The 19,500-nt window shown below is 39.5% G+C and overlaps 1 protein-coding gene across 4 annotated transcripts in view; it reads left to right on the plus strand.

Moving 5' to 3' along the window:
* LTBP1 (latent transforming growth factor beta binding protein 1) overlaps nt 1-18,541 on the plus strand; it is a 186,101-nt gene extending 167,560 nt beyond the window's left edge. For all 4 annotated transcript variants that reach the window (XM_066178599.1, XM_066178600.1, XM_066178601.1 and 1 more), the window contains 5 exons: nt 532-672; nt 2,974-3,144; nt 12,705-12,827; nt 16,108-16,257; nt 17,513-18,541. In XM_066178599.1, coding sequence (XP_066034696.1) covers nt 532-672; nt 2,974-3,144; nt 12,705-12,827; nt 16,108-16,257; nt 17,513-17,682 — 755 coding nt within the window. In that variant the 3' untranslated portion in view covers nt 17,683-18,541. The remainder of the gene's footprint in view (nt 1-531; nt 673-2,973; nt 3,145-12,704; nt 12,828-16,107; nt 16,258-17,512) is intronic.
* The last annotated feature ends 959 nt before the right edge of the window (nt 18,542-19,500 follow it).

Raw genomic sequence — 19,500 nt, forward strand, 5'->3', positions numbered from 1 at the left:
AGGGTGGGATTTTAGCTGATTAAATGTAATTTATCTGAAGTGGCCTGCTCTTCCCTTTGAGCTTAATTTCAGCTTTTGCTTTCCAAGACAAACTAAGAAATATAACTACCATGGCTAGGTAAGGGGATCCCTTCTTCTGACAAGCTCATGAAAAATCACTAAGAGTATGCCCACCTCTAATGCCTGCTGGTATTGTTCTAAAGGGAGATGAATGTGGGAACCAGCGGCAGCTATACTGGGTGCAGGGTATTCCTGGCATTGCAATCCCTGCAACAAGCCTCCTTATCCTCCCTGGTACTTCTCCCTGCTAGTTCCCTAAGACTTGAGGAACGGAGGTCAACATCCTTTAGATGTCTGTCCTTCTCCATAGGCACAGGCAGGATTTTTTTGCCAGCAACGGGTATTTGTGGTAATTTACAGAAGGCATGCAGCGAAGTCTGCTCCTAATATAGGAAAATATAGAAACATAGATTAACACAATGCAAATACTTTGTGCTGGCTCTCCTTGATACATTTCCTTCCATTTTAAAGACACGGATGAATGTCAGGACCCAAACAGCTGTATTGATGGCCAGTGCATTAACACAGAAGGATCTTACAACTGTTTCTGTACACACCCAATGGTTTTGGACGCAACAGAAAAGCGATGCATCAGACCAGCAGATTCAAGTGGTATGATCCATTATACATATTACTGAAGTGAGTACACCTCTACGAGGTGGTGCTGACATGGCTACAGACCCAAAGTCTAAGCTTAGACTGGGTCATCCTTGGATGAGCCTGCTCTTCTGGAGGATTTTGGAAGGCAATGCTTGGACCGTCGTCTGTTGATCCAGAAGGCATCGTGATGTAGGACTCCACAGTGCTCCACTTTGCCTATACAGACAGGATATTGATGGAAGTATTGTGAGATTAGGCTCGGGCTGAGGAGTCTTCAGCCAGTTCACCAGCTCTGCGTCTGCCTTGTCCAGCCTTGTAGGTAATGAGGCACAGCCTGTTTGCTGTCTCAGTAAGGCTGGGGTTTGGCTGCAGGCTAAGTCTCAAGATTCAGTTCTACCAAAGTAAAATAAAAACAAGGAATGACAGGATATAGAAGGAAATAGCTAAGATTGTATGTGTGCTTTCAATTGATGAACACTGAAGGTACATTGAGCTCATGGCTTCAAGCTGTGGGCTTCAACGTCACTGTTAAAGTAACGTTTTTGTGTGTACTTTTCGTTTCAGTAGACACTGATTTCAGAAAAAGATGTTAGATACTATGAGATTCTTAGAAACGTCTCAGAAATCCAGAGCATTATGCAGTCTGCACAGCTTTGTCTATGCCACTCATGTCTTCGAAAGAATTGTTACAATGGGTTTGATTTAATGCTGGCACTGTATAGCTATAAATCTGGATGTCTGGTTCCTGCAACTTGTAGTGAATTTTCCTGAGATGCTTCTGTAAAAGGAAATGGGAATACAACTGAATGCCTGCTTTAGTCACTCCAAATTGTAAGGCTGATATTTTGAGGAGTAATGTGGTCACCCTGTTGCCTGGAGCTGTGAAAGAACCACAGCGTTTCTATTGTTCAATCTTCAGTTAAACAAACCAAGAGCAGGATTGTCCTTTGGGTTCATCTAGGATGTGAAGAGAATGTAAGAGCCCAAAGGGTCTTGTGTCATAAGACATTCAGGCTGACACAGCACTGATCGTCTCAGCCGGCACAAAGCACTCAGCCTTGTATTGCCACTGGCAATGTCCCCCTCACGCAGAGGGGGAGTGGGCAGGCTGGTTCCTTTGCTGCCACCAGAATTTGGAGTTGGTTGCAGAGACCCACCGCTGCTTTTCAATGCATGTGCTGGCAAGCTCTTAGCAGAATAGGTATCTAAGTTGTGAATAGGTATCACCTTTGTGCATTCAGAACTCAGTTTTGCTCTTGCTCAGTGTTTCAGTTCTGTACTCACCCATGCATAATGTGAAAATGCAGTAAATGGATATGCACAGACAAAACAGAACCTTGGTTTGTGGCAACACTTATTTTTCACTCTGTGTTGGAACAAAATCAAAACTTTGCAGATGTCTTCACAAAACAGTTGTGCTGAGGTTTTTACATTCCAAGTGGAAGATTAGGTTTGCAGTTCCTCTCCTGATCAGCAGTGATCAGAACTTGCTGGTACTGGGAATGGTTTCTTCTGAGATCTGTGTCAAAACTATTACACCCCTGAAATATTCCAGCCTTGACAAAAATACAGATTTTTGTTAATGTCCATAAGAATGTGACAGTAGTTCACAGCAGTGTTCTGTCTCTAACAATAGCTGTAAGTGGACAATTCGAGTCCAGGAGGGCGGATAAACAATACTGCTCTTCACCCTCCCCAGCACTCTCTCAGCCTCCAGCTATTTTCAGCTCAGGGGATTTCCTGAGACTGATGTAGTTTGTCTGTTTAGTTAATGGGACTCTCTCTTCCAAGTATTTGTCCAGTCTCCCAGGGAGCCCATGTAAAATTTTTGTTCAGCTAGTTGTAAAAGTTCTTTCAAATGTCATTGACGGCAATATAAGGAAAGCAAAATAACTTTTAAAGATGCATTGGGTGGATGGAGTTCCCCAAACATTCACCTCTCTCCCAATGCTGGTTTTTGTCAAGCACTGTTAACTTCCGTGGGAGCCGAGCTGAATCCTTGTTAAGTATTCAGCTATGACTATGATTTAGAAGGATTTGGTTTTGGGGTATCCAACACAATGTGCTTTTAAATTGGCCTAATGTGACAACTCACAACCTTTTAAGATTTCTCCAAAGCTGAATATTCAAGAGATGAGCCACCTCAAAAGGCACTTCAAAAAAGTCATGACTTCTAAGCTTAAATTTGTATTCAGCGGAGTCTGTAAAGCTAAGCTATTTTTCTAATCTAAATTTATAAAATTGATCATTATACCAGTGTCTTATTTAAATAACAGTGCCGTGACGATGACCTTATCCTGTCTTCTCCATCAGAACAAACGGAAGAAGCTGAGGTCTACCAGGACCTTTGCTGGCAGCACCTAAGTGAGGATTTTGTCTGCAGTCGGCCGCTGGTTGGAAAGCAGACCACGTACACGGAGTGCTGCTGCCTGTACGGGGAGGCCTGGGGCATGCAGTGCGCCTTGTGCCCTATGAAGGAGTCGGGTAAGGAAACGCGTGCCTCACTTCTCAGAATGAAATCTGAAATACTGCTTCGCTTTCATCCCTTGCATCCGTACCTGTGCCAATAACATAAAAAAGAACAAAAAACCCCCTACCCCCTCAAGTGGAGGGAAATAAGGACTGAAGAATTTCCAGGGAATATGATTTAGTGTTAAAAGGAAAGCTGGCTGTCATATTTTTAAAAGACTCTATTTTGTTTATGAGTTTGGAAATCAGATACTCTTCCGTAATATTTCAGGTAGAAGGTACTACTTGTGGTGACTACAGAAGCTGAGTGGATACAGAGAGAAATGTCGTTGACACACAGATGTATTTCTGGGTACTGGAGAAAGGGGCCAGTGGAAGCAGCATAGGTATATGTCATGCTGTGCCTGAGATACATCAGCTGTGGTATATACAGTCTGGTATGATACTAACTTCTTCCTCCTCCCGTATAAACTGTTCCCAGGTCTAGTTTGGATGCAGCTTTCTTACTATAAATGTGCCTTTCAGTGAGATATCTTTCCATGTAGGAATACCATCCTGCACCGGTAAAGCATTTTATTGTGAACATTCCTGGATTTTTACTTGGGCCTGTGTTACTCTAATGGTAATGCTGTGGCTAAAGGAGTACATGTTTTACTTGTAGCAAAAACCCAGGAATTTATAAACTACATAGAAAAGCTCGGTGAAGCATTAATGTGGTTGTTTCTATCTGCTTGGGTTGTATGCTTTTATAATTTACTTGCAAGGTCCCTGAACCTGTTCTTAGATATCTTTACTTGTTTGAGTTTGCTTTGGAAATGCAGCAACTGAAAAAAAAAGCATCAGATTTTGATGATGTTGGCTGGGGTAACTGCTGGCTGCTGCTTACCCCAGGAAGAGACTGAAGAAGAAAAACAGGGCATGACAGCATGATTTATAAGATATGGAAATCTCTAAAATGTCTTTGTCAGAACAAATCTTACATGAGGACATCAAATTACTATAACTGCTAGAATGCCATGGAAAGAAATGTAATAGGAAGATAAATGCAGAACAACAGCTAATAGCAAGAATTGTTGCTATGAACTGGAACTGCTCAAGTGGAAAGATTGAGCAGATTAAAGGAGTTTTTCTTTGTATAAAGTTTATCACATGGCAAGAGTGACCCATCTGTGTCATGTAAGTATGTAATCCTGAGACAGCAAGGAAAAGCTGTTCCTGTTAGAGAGAGTTAATTTAGGTACAAGATTTACTTCAGGAGATTTCTAGCTAGTTACATTTAAAGCAGCATAAATCTGAAAAGAAAGAGAGGAGGACCACCAACATGGTCAGGCAAAGAGAACCTGCCTCACAAGGGACGATGAAAAATTCCAAACATCGCTGCAGAACAAAGGCTGCAAGTTCTAAGACTCTTCTCTAGAGCACAATCATGGAGGATTCCCAGAAGCTTTTAATTTAAACAAAAGTGCTGAAAAGAGGGAAAAAATTTGGAACTATTTCAGTCTGAAAATACTAGATGTATTTTGATCATTAGGAACACAGGATTCTGGAGCCTCAATCCTGTGCCAACAGTGGGGTGCAAATCCCCACTAGCTCTATGAAGAAAATTGAGAAATTCATTTTAAAAATTACATGGGGGTTCCCAATGGATAACATCCTAAAAATATGTTGGATGATCTTCAGTCAAAGCTGAGGAGCATTATGTTGGATAATAAAATCTTTCTCCCTCCAGACACAACATAACTTTGATGTGATGTTTCATTTGCTTTGAGAAGTATCTGCTTTAACTGAAGCTATGAGGTATACTTTGATCCCAAATACTTTAAATTATCCTTATAGATTGGAACATAGTTAAAAATAAAAGCATATTGAATGTTTAATATATCAGAACAAACATACAAGCTCTCATTTTGTAGTGGATATGGTATGTGCTCATTTGTCCTCACACACGTGTACTCAACCACACAGAAACCTAGAAACCTTTCTCTGTGTTCAGGAACGTTTACCAAGAAAAATTTAAAGCTGACTGACTGAACTGAATAAATGATTCATTTGACATGTCTTCAGTCTGTAGCACTTAAAGTGATATCATTGGCTCAAGAGAGTGCTTTCACACCTCCAGGCCATCAGGTCATAGGTTCAAGTCCTGGCTGGGGAACCTGGAATTTCTCCATTTTTAAGTACTTAGGTATTGTGTTGGCTGGGTTTACTACTGAAGGTGTTTGCTTATTTCCCCAGTTAGGGGCTTTCTGAAGATTTGTAACACATGTTAAAGAAGACCTGGTGATGTGAAAAGCATTATCACCACAAGACTTTCACCATGAAATGGGTTGGATCATAGAACAGATCTGTGGTTTCTTTTACCTTGTTTATAGTCCCATTGTGTTTGAAGATCTGGTCACCACCCTTAGAAAGAAGGAAATTCAGGCCTACCACCATAAGTGATACTTTTGCAAGACCCTTCTAAAGATATTAATGCTTTTTAAAAAATAACTTCTAGCTTTTGTTACCCAACTTGTCTTTAAAGTGCTTTCATCTTTCATGACAAGATTTAAATATCTTGTTCAAGTAGGATCCAGCGTAAAAACGGTGGGAAGATAGAGCACTTTTGTAAGAATTTGTCCATATTAAGCAAAAAGAAGTACAATCTTAAATCAGCCTGAAAGCAGAACTTACATGGTTGCTACTGTTTCTAAAAACTACTAATCAGTGCTTAATTAAATAAACCCCACTGAAATGACTCCAGACATTCAGAGAATGAGATAAAAATAAGTTGCATTTGTTGATATTGCAACAAATATCAAGAGCAACATCTTAACAACAGTAAGACTGATAAGTATTTTGATGACAACATTGAGGAACAAGCTCAAAATATTAGTTTGAAGTCCTGATCAAAATACTGCAAACGTGAGCTGTAGTGCTGACTGAGTACATCTGACTCGTGCAAACAAGGGATGTTAAAACATTGTTTTCAATTACATTATTACCTTATGATATCATAATATTGCAGATAAAGACTTTTCACAGATCTCATACAATACCAAAATGTCACCTACTGAAGTGTATTCTCTCTGAGCTCACGGTGTCATTAGTCTGTATTTGCCCAAAGAACAGTAATAACAGTTTAGTAATTATCCTTAAAAAAACTTCTGTGTCACTTGAGGTTTGTCACTGGCAATCTGTAGAAATTGACCATTAGAGGAAAATTAGAAAATTGAGTACTTTTTGGTTTAGAAAACAACAGCAAAACATACTTTCTTCATCACACCCCCCCAAAAAAATACATGTTAGATTGACTTGCCTTTGGAAGTTCTGCTTCCTTGGTCAGTTCACTGTTAGTGCCTAACAGCCCAACTCTCTCCATTCAAAATCCATGGTCTAGCAGCTGGTAGCAGGACAGGCACCAGTAGGTTTAGCAGCTGGGTCAAAACCTCCATGCCCGAAAACAGAGCAACTGGCCCAGACTGAGAAAATCTGAAATCTAAAATAAAGCCATGTATACCTCAAATTAACTTGAACTTGTAGGACCTGAACTATAAAACAGTCTGAGACTCCAGAAACTCTTGTGAGACCCTTAGGGGACTGGAATGGATTTTGGGCAAGGTGTATGGTTAAAGGAAATTTGAAGAGAGGAGATAGAACTAACAGCTAGAAAATGTTAAGTAATGTGGTGTGCTGGGGTCAGCATTTAGTTTACAGAGACAGCCTATTTTTGTATTTGCAAAATGATAGTTTTGAGGCTACTGCAGTGCGGTACCAGCTTTTCTTCAGTAACACCTCAAGATGCTGGTAAGGTGGTGTTAGGAGCCCCTGAACCAAAGAGATGTCCATCGTTTAAGGAGGGTACTTTCTCTTCTGTAGCTGGCTGCCTGGAGAAGCTTTCATACAGAAAAACAGGGTGAAGTAAGTCTGAGACTCGGCAGCTTTAGCAGATGTTTTAATAATTATTTAGAGTGGGGGTTTAATTACTATATCTGCAACTTAGACTTTTCTGTTGGTGTGAGTACTAAGATAAACTCATGAACACATTCTCAGGCAACTGTAAAAGGCACCAGCATTCAGTTTATCAGCCTGCTTATTTGTGGATGCTTAGAAATTTTTCTACTCTTAAGTTTTAAATTCTGTTACTTTGTGGGGTTTTATGGAACCACTTTATGTTTAGAAGATCTGCAGAAAAGACAATGGTAGATCTCCAGTCAGCAGATGTTCCAAATGTTCTGTGGGATTAGAAGTCACATAAAGACCTGCTGTTCATGTTGTTTTTGAAGTTTTCTCTTTATCTCCACCTTAGCATTTGGGAAAAGCCCATGCTAGGAGAACAGTGAGATTAGTGGGTAATATTAATCACCTGGGGTGTTGCATAATGTAGGGTTTCTCTTAAGCGATTTCATACTGTGTTTTTATATATAGAGACCCACGTCAGTGCTTGTCCTGCCAGTTTTTCCTTCCATCAGGAAAGATAAATCAGCACCCTGGGCAATATATTCCCCTGACCTGTTCCAGACATGTGCTTTACAATGAGATGCTGTCCTAGGTTATGTCTTTCCACAGATTGAAATGAACAATGAACAACTAACTCAGTTGCAGACCCTCAGAGGTGCCTACATTGAATTGAATTCTGCCCATTTCTGGCAGAACAGATTGTTTGGATTGCATTTTTGTTGCAAAGGAACTCTGTGTATCCTTTGTAAACATTATGAGTTAGTTCTGGGCTGAGCTTCCATGTTATGAGAACATAGTGTTCCCTCTAAGTTCTGACTAATGTCACTCATGAAGACCTGGAAGTACAGGAAAAACCAGTGTGTGTAAAGGATGAGTTTTCATCTGTCCTCTTTTGGGGTGATCAGCAGGGAGGCACTGGATTAATTTCTGTAGATCATTGCTCATGTTTCCATTTAAGATGGCATTGTGCCTCCTTCCTTTGTGGTAAGGACTCTGGTCAAATAGATTATATCCTCTGGCCTTAAAATATTGCAGTGATTGGGCTTTGGATGTTGAAATTCTTGTGTTTGGTTGTGCAGATTTTTGGCTGATTTAATTTCTGTTGATGAAGAGATTCAGTGCTGTTTCTGAAGGTTAGGAAAGAATGCAGAGTAGCGTTGGCTAAAGGTTCTTTCTCATGGAACCTCACATGCCAAGTGTACTTGGAAATCAGCAAGGAGTCAGAAAGCCCATGTACAAAATTGTGTTAGAAACAACCTGACTTTTACTACAACTCTTAACTATCAACTTGGAGCAAAAGGAGAGGGAAGATCATTTTAGGAAACTTGAGCAGCATTAGTAGAGGAGCAAAAGTCACTGCCAAGAGATTTTGAGACAATCAATTTGGTAATTATTTCAGTTTAGCAAGAGCTTTACATCCACTGTGAATCTTTTTCAGGGATTCCATTTGGAATGTGTCCATGAGAGGATATGAACAACCTTATTAACTAATGAAAAATAACCTTTAAGACTGATACCTTTACCTTTTTCATAAGTTGTAGAATAGACATGAATGCTGTTCACTGCAAACCTTAGCATCTCTCAATGGGCAACATCAGTGAAGTTATCAAAATTGTCAAATAGCGCTGTCTAAATACAGAGCAGAAATGCCTTTAGCTTTGGTTCACATATGATGCAATCTCCTGAGGCAGCATAAACTTAACCAATTTAGACTGATGTCCAGAACTTTTGGTGAAACTGTTGCATTCTTAAGTAATTTGATGGCTCTGGTTTGGTGTCTTAGTCTTGGCTTCTTGTGTGTGTGTGATGGTGGCATTTCTGAGGAGCTGGAACAGAAATAAAGCTTTCTTTATGGGCAGGAGCTGGACTAGCTGTGGTGTAGTTGTCTCGTGATTGTGTCAGGAAAAGCTTTTTATATAATATTTTTCTTTAAATACACGAAATATGACGTTTCTGACATTAGGATTTTTAGGCCTCTGGGTACAAGTAAGGCTCACAAAGTCTTGCTCAGTTACAACTATATATGCAAATTAGATGCACATTTGCACAGCTGCATTTTTGCTTACAAGCACCTAAAAGCCAGTCAGTCCATCCAATTTATATTGTGTCGTCTCTGTCAGCCGAGCTTTCATCACCAATTACGGCTAACATCTCTGCCAGTACACATGTGTCTAGATGTAATCCCCTAACACTTGTTTAATATGCAATACATCTGACTTTTAAAATGCCCTTTACATTTTTGGAAGCATACATCAGCTTCCTTTAATAATAGCCACCCTAAGTTATACACCAAGCTGTCTCTATGCTTCATTTGCAAGTTATAAGAAAAATTTAGAAACACATGGACCATTGTAGACTAAACTATATTAAAAACAAAGGGTTTGGGGTTTTTTTTTTTACTCTTGAACTGTAGTTGTATTGTCCCTGATCACAGCCAAGAGATGAGTGAGCAGAAAAAATAACTTCATATAGAAAAAGGTTTCTTCATTCATTGTGAGGTATAGAATATTTTATTTCAACTTTACTTGAAAGATTCTTTTCAAAGTGAGCATTGATTTCTGTGACAACTAAAATGTTTCTGTCATTCAGGAGTAGTTATACGTTCTTTCTTGGTCTCTGCCCTCTTACCACCCTGTTCATCTCAGTCTCCTCTTGTCATCTCCCTAGGGCAATGTCATGCTGTTGAATAGTTGCCTGCAAGCTTCTGTGCACCAGTCATGCTTTCACCCACAAATCTTACAGCACTCTGTTCATTTAGTTCCCTCCCCTGGAAAACTGTGACCAGCACACATCACAGTGACCCAAAATACTTTATTTTTAATTTGAACTGTAGGAACATAGCATAGCAAGGGGAAAAGTTTAAAACAACAGAAAGTGTCATTGCTGTAACTTGTTCTATCCTCTACAGGGGCACTCTGATGGGTTCATTTCTGTCAGGGATCCAAGTCTCAAGTCTACCTTACTTCAAAACACCAGTTCTCATGACCTTTCCAGAATGTGCCCCCTCATATAACTTTCAGTCTTTGTGCTCTCCTCTCTGCCCACCTAGGGGGAAAATAAAGAAAAAAAAGAAAAAGAAAAAAGAAAAAAAAAAAAAGAGAAAAAAAAAAAAAGAGAAAAAAAAAAAAGAGAAAGAAGTAGAAAAAGACAAGCTGAGAAAGGTGGAATAGATAACTTACCAGAACAGATAACTTATCATTGTTATTGGTCTCGAATTTCTACTGTTGGTTTCTTAGGTGACTGGCTGTTGCTCCCATTGGGTTTATTGCCCGAGCACCTAGTGACTCAATCAACACATTGTAAAAGAAAAGAGATTTCGTCTACACTACTTGGTCAGCTAAACAGAACATACAGTATTAAGAGAGTATTGTAGGTATAAGACCTAAAAATGCAGACATTCAGAACTTTTGAGGGACCAGTGGGGCAGGAAACAAGTTTCTATTGTCAACATTCCTTAATTCTTCTTTAGATGTTAAACAACTTTGCATTGGCAGACATGCAGTATAAAATAGTCTTGCACAATTGTCAAACTACACAACGCTCACGTGTATATAAGAGCTCCAGCTCTATGGATTTTTAAAAGTACCAACTGCTTCTTTCAGAACTAAAACATGGTTTATACTACCAGTGTCACTAATGGCAGAATTGGCACTGAGTAATATGGGAAGCCAGTGTCCAGGTTCTGCTCAGTCCTTCCCATCAGATCACATTCATGTGGAAGAAGCAGCAATCCCTAGGAGCTGCTTGTCTTGTCCCTTTGCCTTTCACTGACTGTTTTTATGTGGTGGTTTCTTCCACATAAGCCAGATGAATTAGTATTTTGTGGTAGAACATGGATTTCCTTTGCCAAGAACATTTGTGGGCATCTGTGAGAAAGTGCTTTTACTATTCTGCATAGCTTTCCTGTGTGTACATATGAATGAAGAGGTCACTCCTGTCCCCATGCATGGATGTTAATCTGGAGTTAGATGTGGGGAAGAAAGAATGGGGTGTTTCTGCTCCTATGACAACTCTTAAAACTATGCTCATTATCACAGTATCTCAGCGGGAAGCTGTGCAGCCAGAGATGTAAGTAACTTTTGCTATATGTCGTTTATTTTGCCATGCTGGCTTTATTTCCTGTGCCCTGGGATGTTGCTCTTGGGCAGTGTACTTTGTTCTTTGGGAGAGGAAAGTGGTGTTTGAATATTATTGCTGTATATAAATATATTCTGGAGGACATACCTCAAAGGAAACCACTTTGCTCTTGCAGCAGAATGTGATGGGATTTACAATGATTTGTGAGTTCTCTGGGGAGTTGGTGCTGCAGACTTGCACTGGCAGCCGTGGCAGCTCTGGGTGTGCACAGACAAGATTTGCCTGTACTGCTCTGTCTTGTGTTCTCAAAGGGCCAAGTTGTTGACCACAGAATTCAAAGAGACTTTTTGAACACTGGTTTTTTCAGCACAAAATAAAAATCGTTCCAGGTGGAGGAGATACTACCTGTAAAAATAAAATTACAGTGCTGGACAGCAAGTAGGGCTGTGCTCTGTACTGTCTAGAGGCAGTCTGGACTTATCCAACTATTTGCTGTCTGGGACAGTTCTACACAGCATGAGGTTTCTGGCTCTGCAACCATCTGCAATTCTTGGATTTTGTATCTGCTTAGGGCTTTTTTTCCTCCCTCTCTTTTGGTGGTTTTTCTTTCCCGTTTTTTCTCTGCCTGATTCTCAGAACACCAGGCAATCTTCACGGAATCAGATACTAAATAGACTGTAGCAACAGTAAAGGAGCACCTGGGTTGCTGTATTCTAACAATATTTCTGTTTTCAAATAAATTGTATTGTATGTCTTTTAGTAAAGGGAAATAGAAACAGAGTTGACACAATTTTTATTTGATTTATGAGAGAGTCAAACTGCATAAGCTTTTCTAACATGGCCTCTGACACCTAAAATGAAGTGTTGCTTTGGTCTCAACTTGTGTAGTCTAGCTTTTAGAGAGAGGCACAAAATCAGATGTAACTATTTCTCCTGTGTGTTTCCCCATGCTCTTTGAGGTTCACAGCCATGGAGACTTTGAACAGCACTCAGATTTTTAAGCCTGTGAGTTGAATATACAGTTTGTAGATAAGAGAGGCCTATTTTAGAAGTATTTTCCACTCTGATTTCTGCAGGTTGGCTGATAGTGCCAGAAATATTGGCTGTACCTGCCCCAGTTTACTTCCTTTGGGGAGGCTTCTGCTAGCAGCCATGATGGTCTGGGTCAGCCTTTGGTCCACAGAATGAGGAGTATAAACAGATAGCCCTGGAGAGAAGTGCATTAGTAGTGGGATATACAGCATCCCTCGGCTCTTGCTTCCCATGCTGAGCAGAAGAACCTGACCTATAACGTTTTGTACAGTTATTGACTCAAATCTATCCCTGGTGTTACCCCTATTACGACTTAGTAGTATATATTTGGCTCATTAACATTGTAATGACATCCTTCTTGAAGAGAGAATGCTTTCTGGAAATTTTCTTTTCTGCAGATTTATGGCGTTTCTAGGAAGATAAGTTTATTTCCAGCAAATATGAACCACAGCTCACTGGGACTAATGTAATGCAGCCTGTGTTACAAGTGTGTTTACTTTTATATCTTATTTTCTTTCCCTCCTCAGAGGATTACGCCCAGCTGTGCAACATTCCTGTTCCAGGATCTCGGCGGCCATATGGACAGGATGCTTTAGTTGACTTCGAGGAGCACTACACTCCAGAAACCAATCCATACTTTGTTGAAGACCGTAAGCAAGATTCTTTGTTATGTAAAAGTCTTGAAATGAGATTTTTACTTCAGGTTTTTTTTCCCTGTAGCCAGTTTCATTCTTCTCTTTGCTTCTGGGTAGTCTGGCCTATTTGTTCTTTAGTTATTCCTATGACACTGGCTTTCAGTCAGGTGTTCCAGTTCAAGAGCCAGGTTTGTATGAGAGTCCAGTTGGGCTCAGAGTACAATTAATTTTTAATCTAGTGAAACAATTCGTGCCAAAGGTACTAAATTTGTGTTTACCAACAGCTTTACAGCTCAAGGTCAAAAGGCTTGCCAATTTTCCTTCTCACAAATTGATTTTCCTTCGGAGCATGGGGCAGATTTCTCCAGTGTTTAATTTAAAAGAAAAAAAACTCTTCATCTTTCCATGATTTCCCAGCAGAACTTGTATGGGTGAAATGAGAGCATGCAAGTCATTCTTGCTCAACAGAGAAAATTTACAGCACAGTGTGATCAGAGAATACACATATGTATGGACTTCAGGCTGGATATTATGGGCTGCCAAGTGGGGTGTGAGGGATTGTACACAGCATCTCGCTTGTACTTGAGGAATATCAGGGCTCTCTATCTTGGGTCGGGCCCAGCTCACTGTTAAAATTTGCAGGAGAGAAATGCTTACAGATTTAGAATCTTTCTCAAAATCAGTCACCCTGAATAGGTCCAGAATATTTTATCACAGTTTTAGAGAATAGTGCAAGTATCAGAAGGAGCTGGTAACTTTTGTGCTTTACATATATATGGCCTGCATGTTGCTACTGTGCTCTTCCCCAGTCAATGTTACTGCTGCTGATGTGTAGCTGAAACGTCACATAGCTGAGAACTACTGATTACACAGCGAAAAACCCAGAACAATGACTGGGTGAGCAATGTTAATGTACTGTTAAATCTGGAAAGAAGCATTTCAAAAGGTATAAATAAGTTATATAATTTAGTGGTAAATATATATGATACATTGTGGAAAGTTTTGAATCACAGCTGAGACCGCTTCATAGAGTGGCTTCAGTGGGAAGGGACCTTAAGATCATCCAGTTCCAACCTCTTAGGGACAGAGGCTTAAGAGCTCGTGGCTCTTGCTCCCATCCTATCTCTGAATCAGATGGGACATCCTATTTAGGGCATCAGAGACTTCAAGATCACAGTCCTGCTGCAGGCTGTGCAAAGAATACAACAATACATCCCATCCCATGGCACAGCCGTGCACTTCAGTGTAATATTTGTCATTGTGCAATCAGTTTCTACAGAAGCAAATACATAACTCAGAATTACAATGCAGGTCTCACTGAGCTATTCTGAACCTAGAATATATTATGTGAAGTAGAACTTGATGTGAATAATAGAGATTTTAGTTTCAGCTAGTAAAAATTACAACATTCTGTATTTCTGACAGAGAGGGAGAGAAAAAAATGTATATATGTGTGTTCATATGCTTATGCACATGCATATATGCGTACATATAAGCTGTATGTCTGATAAGTTATGTCTTTTTTATTTTAAAAATCTATGTATTTGGGAGGACTCCTTTCCCTTTCTTGGCACTGTTTTCTAAATTAGAAAAGGTCTTTACTTTAAAGGTCTCTCCTGAGCCTTCTGCAAGCTCTGCCAGAGGACTCCAGCAAGTAATGAAACTTGGTTACCTACATCATGCCAGTGCTTAATATCCTCAGTACTATTGCACTGAGAAGTGATTTACAAGGCTCATGAAATAGTCTGCAATGTCTCCCATTTAATGTACACCTGTATACATCCTGTGTATTATATATGTTCTTGAGATGTGACAGTAGTCAGCAAGTACTTCACATTATGTGTTCAGTGTCTTCGGAATCTACTCAGCATATTACTGAGCAGCTTGATCCTTACTAAGAAGCCCACCTTGCTAGAAAACCCAGGATAGGAACAATATTTGTAGTCAAAGAGAGGGGGAGTGGAAATGGTAGTATGGAAGTTAAATGGAGGAATATATGGAAAGGGCAGAGTAGGGAAGGCAAAAGCAGGTCAGTAGAAAAGAGGGCCTCAAGGACCAAGACTGGATGGAGTAAATAAGAAAAGACAAGAGAAAAGGAATTGAGAAATTCATATTCCTAGGTAGCTTAGCAAATGTGTGTATCACAGCTGTTGCAATATGAATCAGTAAACAGTTTTTCAATAAGTTGCTGGCTTGTTGGTGGAGCCTCTACCTGTTGTAGGACAGATGGGGAGATATATCCTACTCTATTGCACTCCAGCTCCAATTTCCCCTCTATGCATTCATTGTGCTATTAAACTTAGGACTCAAACATGCTCAGCTTTTTCCACAGAAGTCTGTTTGATGTGATGGGCTGCCATCTGCAGTCCTGTTACATCATTGCTCCATGAGCAGAAACATAGTGAGAAGAAACTTGGGACTTACAGGAGCAGCTCAGTCCTAGGGACAATCTCTGAACATGTAAAAATGTAAAATAATTTTGTAAGTATAAATCCTTCCTTATATATAAAAGCGTAACTGTCACAAAAGCCCTAAGGCAGGGAGCGCAAAAAGCATTATACAAACCACTGACTACAAAGACAACTCATTGTATAAGAGGTGAAAAGGAAAAGCTCAACTCTTTGAGCTTTGACTGCTCACCATCTAGAATTTTGACAAGGAGGAATTGGTAGATTATAGGTATTTGTACTGGCACCAGTCACTGAAGCACAAGCCAAAGGGCTGTTAACAAAAAACCACAACAGGAAAGCAGTCTCTGATTTCTTCTTATTTTCCTTCTGGCAGCTGGGATTGATTTTTTTTTAATATGTTTTCTTCTGGATAAATTATAATGCATCTCTAACCCCTCTACACACACACCTTATTTTTCTACAATCCTTTCTTAAGAAACTTTTATCCCAAATTGCATGACCACTTGTTTCCTTGAAGACGGATACACATAACAATTGAAAAAAAAAGATACTATTTATAAACACCAACTTACTCTTTACAAAATAAACAATTAAATTATGGCGCTTCCATTCTACAAAAAAAAAAAAATCACAGATTTTTAACACAAAATAAAATTTAAGAGTTAACCAAGTTATTCAGTTTCCGTCTTGAAACATATCAGAGCACTTTTCTGGTACATTTAAAACTCCAGATGGTGCAGCTCTGCTAAAGCTGACCTATTTTCTGCAAAGTCAGGTCACATTCCAATAAACTTCTGAGAGAATTTCAGACTCTCACTATATATTTGGGTATACTGATTCAATAGCTTTGTAACCTACTTATTTGCAATTCTTTCTCCTCCCAGGTTTCCTGAACAGCTTTGAGGAGCTACAAGCAGAGGAATGTGGTATTCTGAATGGATGTGAGAATGGCCGATGTGTAAGAGTCCAGGAAGGCTACACCTGTGACTGCTTTGATGGTTATCACCTGGACATGGCCAAAATGACTTGTGTTGGTGAGGATGGCATATCACCTGTTACATCACCTCTTATCTCCTGGTAGTCTGTCAGTTTACTCAGTCACTTGACCTTAGGAGGCCTTGAACTAAGGGGTTAGGGATGATCACCTGAATTGTATCAAAGATCCAGGCTTTGTTTTATTTACTGCAAAGGCCAGTAATTACTGTTACAAAAATATCTTGGTGTTACTCAGTGCATCTTGGTCATTACAGCTGTGTTCAGTTAAGAGAGTAAAAGTGAACAGATACATATTTGTGGAATGAAGCTTAAACTTATATCAAGACTTTAATGTACAGACCAAATGTTTTTCAAAGGTTTTAGTAAGCTAAGAGGATGGAAATGGATCCAGAGCAGAAGAGTGGTTTCTGGAGTGGATTTTTAGAGTGGATTCAGAATGATTGCCTAAATATGCATATAACCAGTTGATGAAGTTTGGCCCCTGATTTTCACAGATTTCAACAGTCAATGGACTCAACTATTTCTCTCACTCTCAAACTACTAAATCTGCACTTTTACTAACCAAGACATCTGTATCTTAAATTAAAACAACACGAGAACAGCAAATGTCAATGAGAAGATGAAGCAAAACAACCAACCCTCAGTGCAGAAGCCTAGTATAGATAGTGTAATTATTTCAGTTTAAGGTGTGCACTAAGCTTGTTTATTATTATGCTTCATGATACACAGCTAGAATCTCCCAGCTCTATGAGGAGAAGCTGCCTATGTGCCTTGTAATCTTCAGGACTTTACAACAAGCTGGCCTCCTCAGTAAGAAAAGATGTAGCTGCTGTGTATGTCGGGCCAAAGCTGTGTGATGTTGAGTGCAGGTAGCTTGCCTTCACAACTATTCAGTTGGCAACAGCAGCGGCTCCTAAAGTATTCAGTCAGTAAAGTAGAGATGTTATGCTAAGAATTTTGAGCTTCTTTTTTCAAAGTCACTTTTCGGTCATCAGATAAACACCTGTAAGAGGTTACTTAATTTTGTTGTGCAGCTAGGCTGAATTTGGGCTTGGTGATCTAACCGTTTAAGGCCCTTTAATACCCTGTTGATTTGCTAGGATAACTTCCACCCTTTCCCAATCCATCTTTTAGAGCTTTTGACCCAGCCTAATTCCACCCCATCAGAACTGAAAATAAAGTTCTCAGGGCATTTGGGCAGATTGTTCTAGTTCTAACAATGCTGGAACTAAATGAGTATTAACTACACACCAGACTTAAGTGCATGTGTCTTTTGATGTCTCCTTTTTGCAGATGTGAATGAGTGCAACGAGCTGAACAACAGGATGTCCCTCTGCAAGAATGCCAAATGCATTAACACGGAAGGGTCGTACAAGTGTTTGTGTCTCCCTGGGTACGTGCCTTCAGACAAGCCCAACTACTGCACACCACTGAACTCAGAACCAGAGAGTGAACTGGAGTAGAGGAAAATCTCCATATCCGAAGCCCATATACTCTGCACTGTATAAAGAAAAGGAAGAAAAGTATTTAACTTGAGAAGGCACCAGAGTAGCAAACAAATGGGGAGAAAAGGGTTAAAATGTGTCAAAGGTAAGCCGTGATGAGTTGGTTGTTTATCAGCTTCACTGAAGTGACAGACCAAATGGACACACTGCTCTGTATGAAAGAAACGAGTATATAGTGTGTTAATTAAAAAAATCTTTGAAAATAATCAAAAGCAGTGCTGTTATTTTAAACAGAAGAGCTTTGTTTTTTGGGTTTTTGTTTTGTTTTGGATTTTTTTTTACTATTGCTTGATTAATTTGGCATTTAAATAGTGATGGAAATATTTTATGTTACTATGTCATTTTTTGATTGTTCATTTCCTTGCCTACTGTTTCTTCTCAGATCTTTTTTTCTGATCAGTACAAATTCTATGATACAGATATTCTTAGTCCATTTTATAAGAACTGTTACACAGGGTGATGCTCCTCCTTCCCTGGAACATTGGTCAGTGACTTTTTTCTAATTTGCAAGTTGTCTGCCCTGTGGAGCAGGCACCATTTGTTTTCAAATGTTTATATACCTTGGCGAAAAGTCCTTATATGCATTTTGTATTCTGTATGATTGTTACTGCACTTAAAGTCTTTAGAACCTTTCTTGCCAAGTTCAAAGCTGCTAGTGGACGACATTGGATTCCTTTTGTACATTAAACCAAAAGATTTTAGCTCACATCTCTATTGTAATGTGTAAATTGAACACAAGAGAGATCTTGTATGATTACCCTAACATATTAAAGCTGTATATTAAAACTCAATAAAATCACCTTTTTTTAGAAAAAAAGTACTATGTACTAATTTTGGCTTCCCACCCCTCCACCCCCCCCACCCCCCCCCCCCGCTTTTTTTTTGGGTTTGTGTGTGTTTGTTTTACAAGAATCAGCCCTCAGGTGTTTACACTACAATATTTAATTTACATTACAATAGACTTAGGGAGTTGTCTGGCTGGTTTTAACTTCTCATGCTGTTTTAATAAGACCAGAATCTGAATTAGTTAATGCCTGAAGTGAGGCTTCCAGGGGGAAGATTTCAAACACAGACCTACAGAAACTGTTTGACTTGGAAGCTGATTCACGTGGAATTTTTTTTCTTTCCTGGTTTAGGCATGTTTCCCACTAAATCTGCAAATAACACTCTACAGTATGATGGCCTGGTTTTCAGAAATACTGAGGAGAAGGGGGAGAATTTCCTTTTCTTCATGAACTGTACCTTCCCACCAGCTCTTATTTTTCAGTGGAAGGAGAGAAAGAACTTAGGAGACTGACAGATGTTTCACTTTGACCTTCTCCAGAGTGAAGGAGTTTCTTTTGGAAATCCTGAAGCAGGTCCTTTTCAGATTTTTCAAATGAAATGTTTTGCTGTGTCTTTTAGACCTACCCTGCATTAAAAGAAGGATAACCTACGATTTTTAACGGTCAGATTCAGTCCAATTCAGTCAAATTCAGTCCAATTGTCCAAAAATTATGTTATTATTTCTCATTTCACTAAAAAAAAATGTTAAAGAACCCCACCCAAACAAACTTGTTTCAATTCTGAATTAAATTTATTTTCCAATATTCAGGTCAGCCACTGAACCAAAAATATCATAAGTTGTATCCCTTTCAGTTCTGCACACTACAGCAGGTCTTACTAAAGTCCATGTGACTGTAAATGTGCAGTAGCATCTGTCCTTCCCTGGACCCTTCTCTCTCTCTCTGCTGGAAGCTGACATTAGGATTAGTGGAGATAATGTTAAAATGCAGT

Source organism: Chamaea fasciata, unplaced genomic scaffold, assembly GCF_029207755.1.
Source record: "Chamaea fasciata isolate MVZ Bird 193981 ecotype frontalis unplaced genomic scaffold, bChaFas1.0.hap1 SCAF_3, whole genome shotgun sequence".
Lineage (NCBI taxonomy): Eukaryota > Metazoa > Chordata > Aves > Passeriformes > Sylviidae > Chamaea > Chamaea fasciata.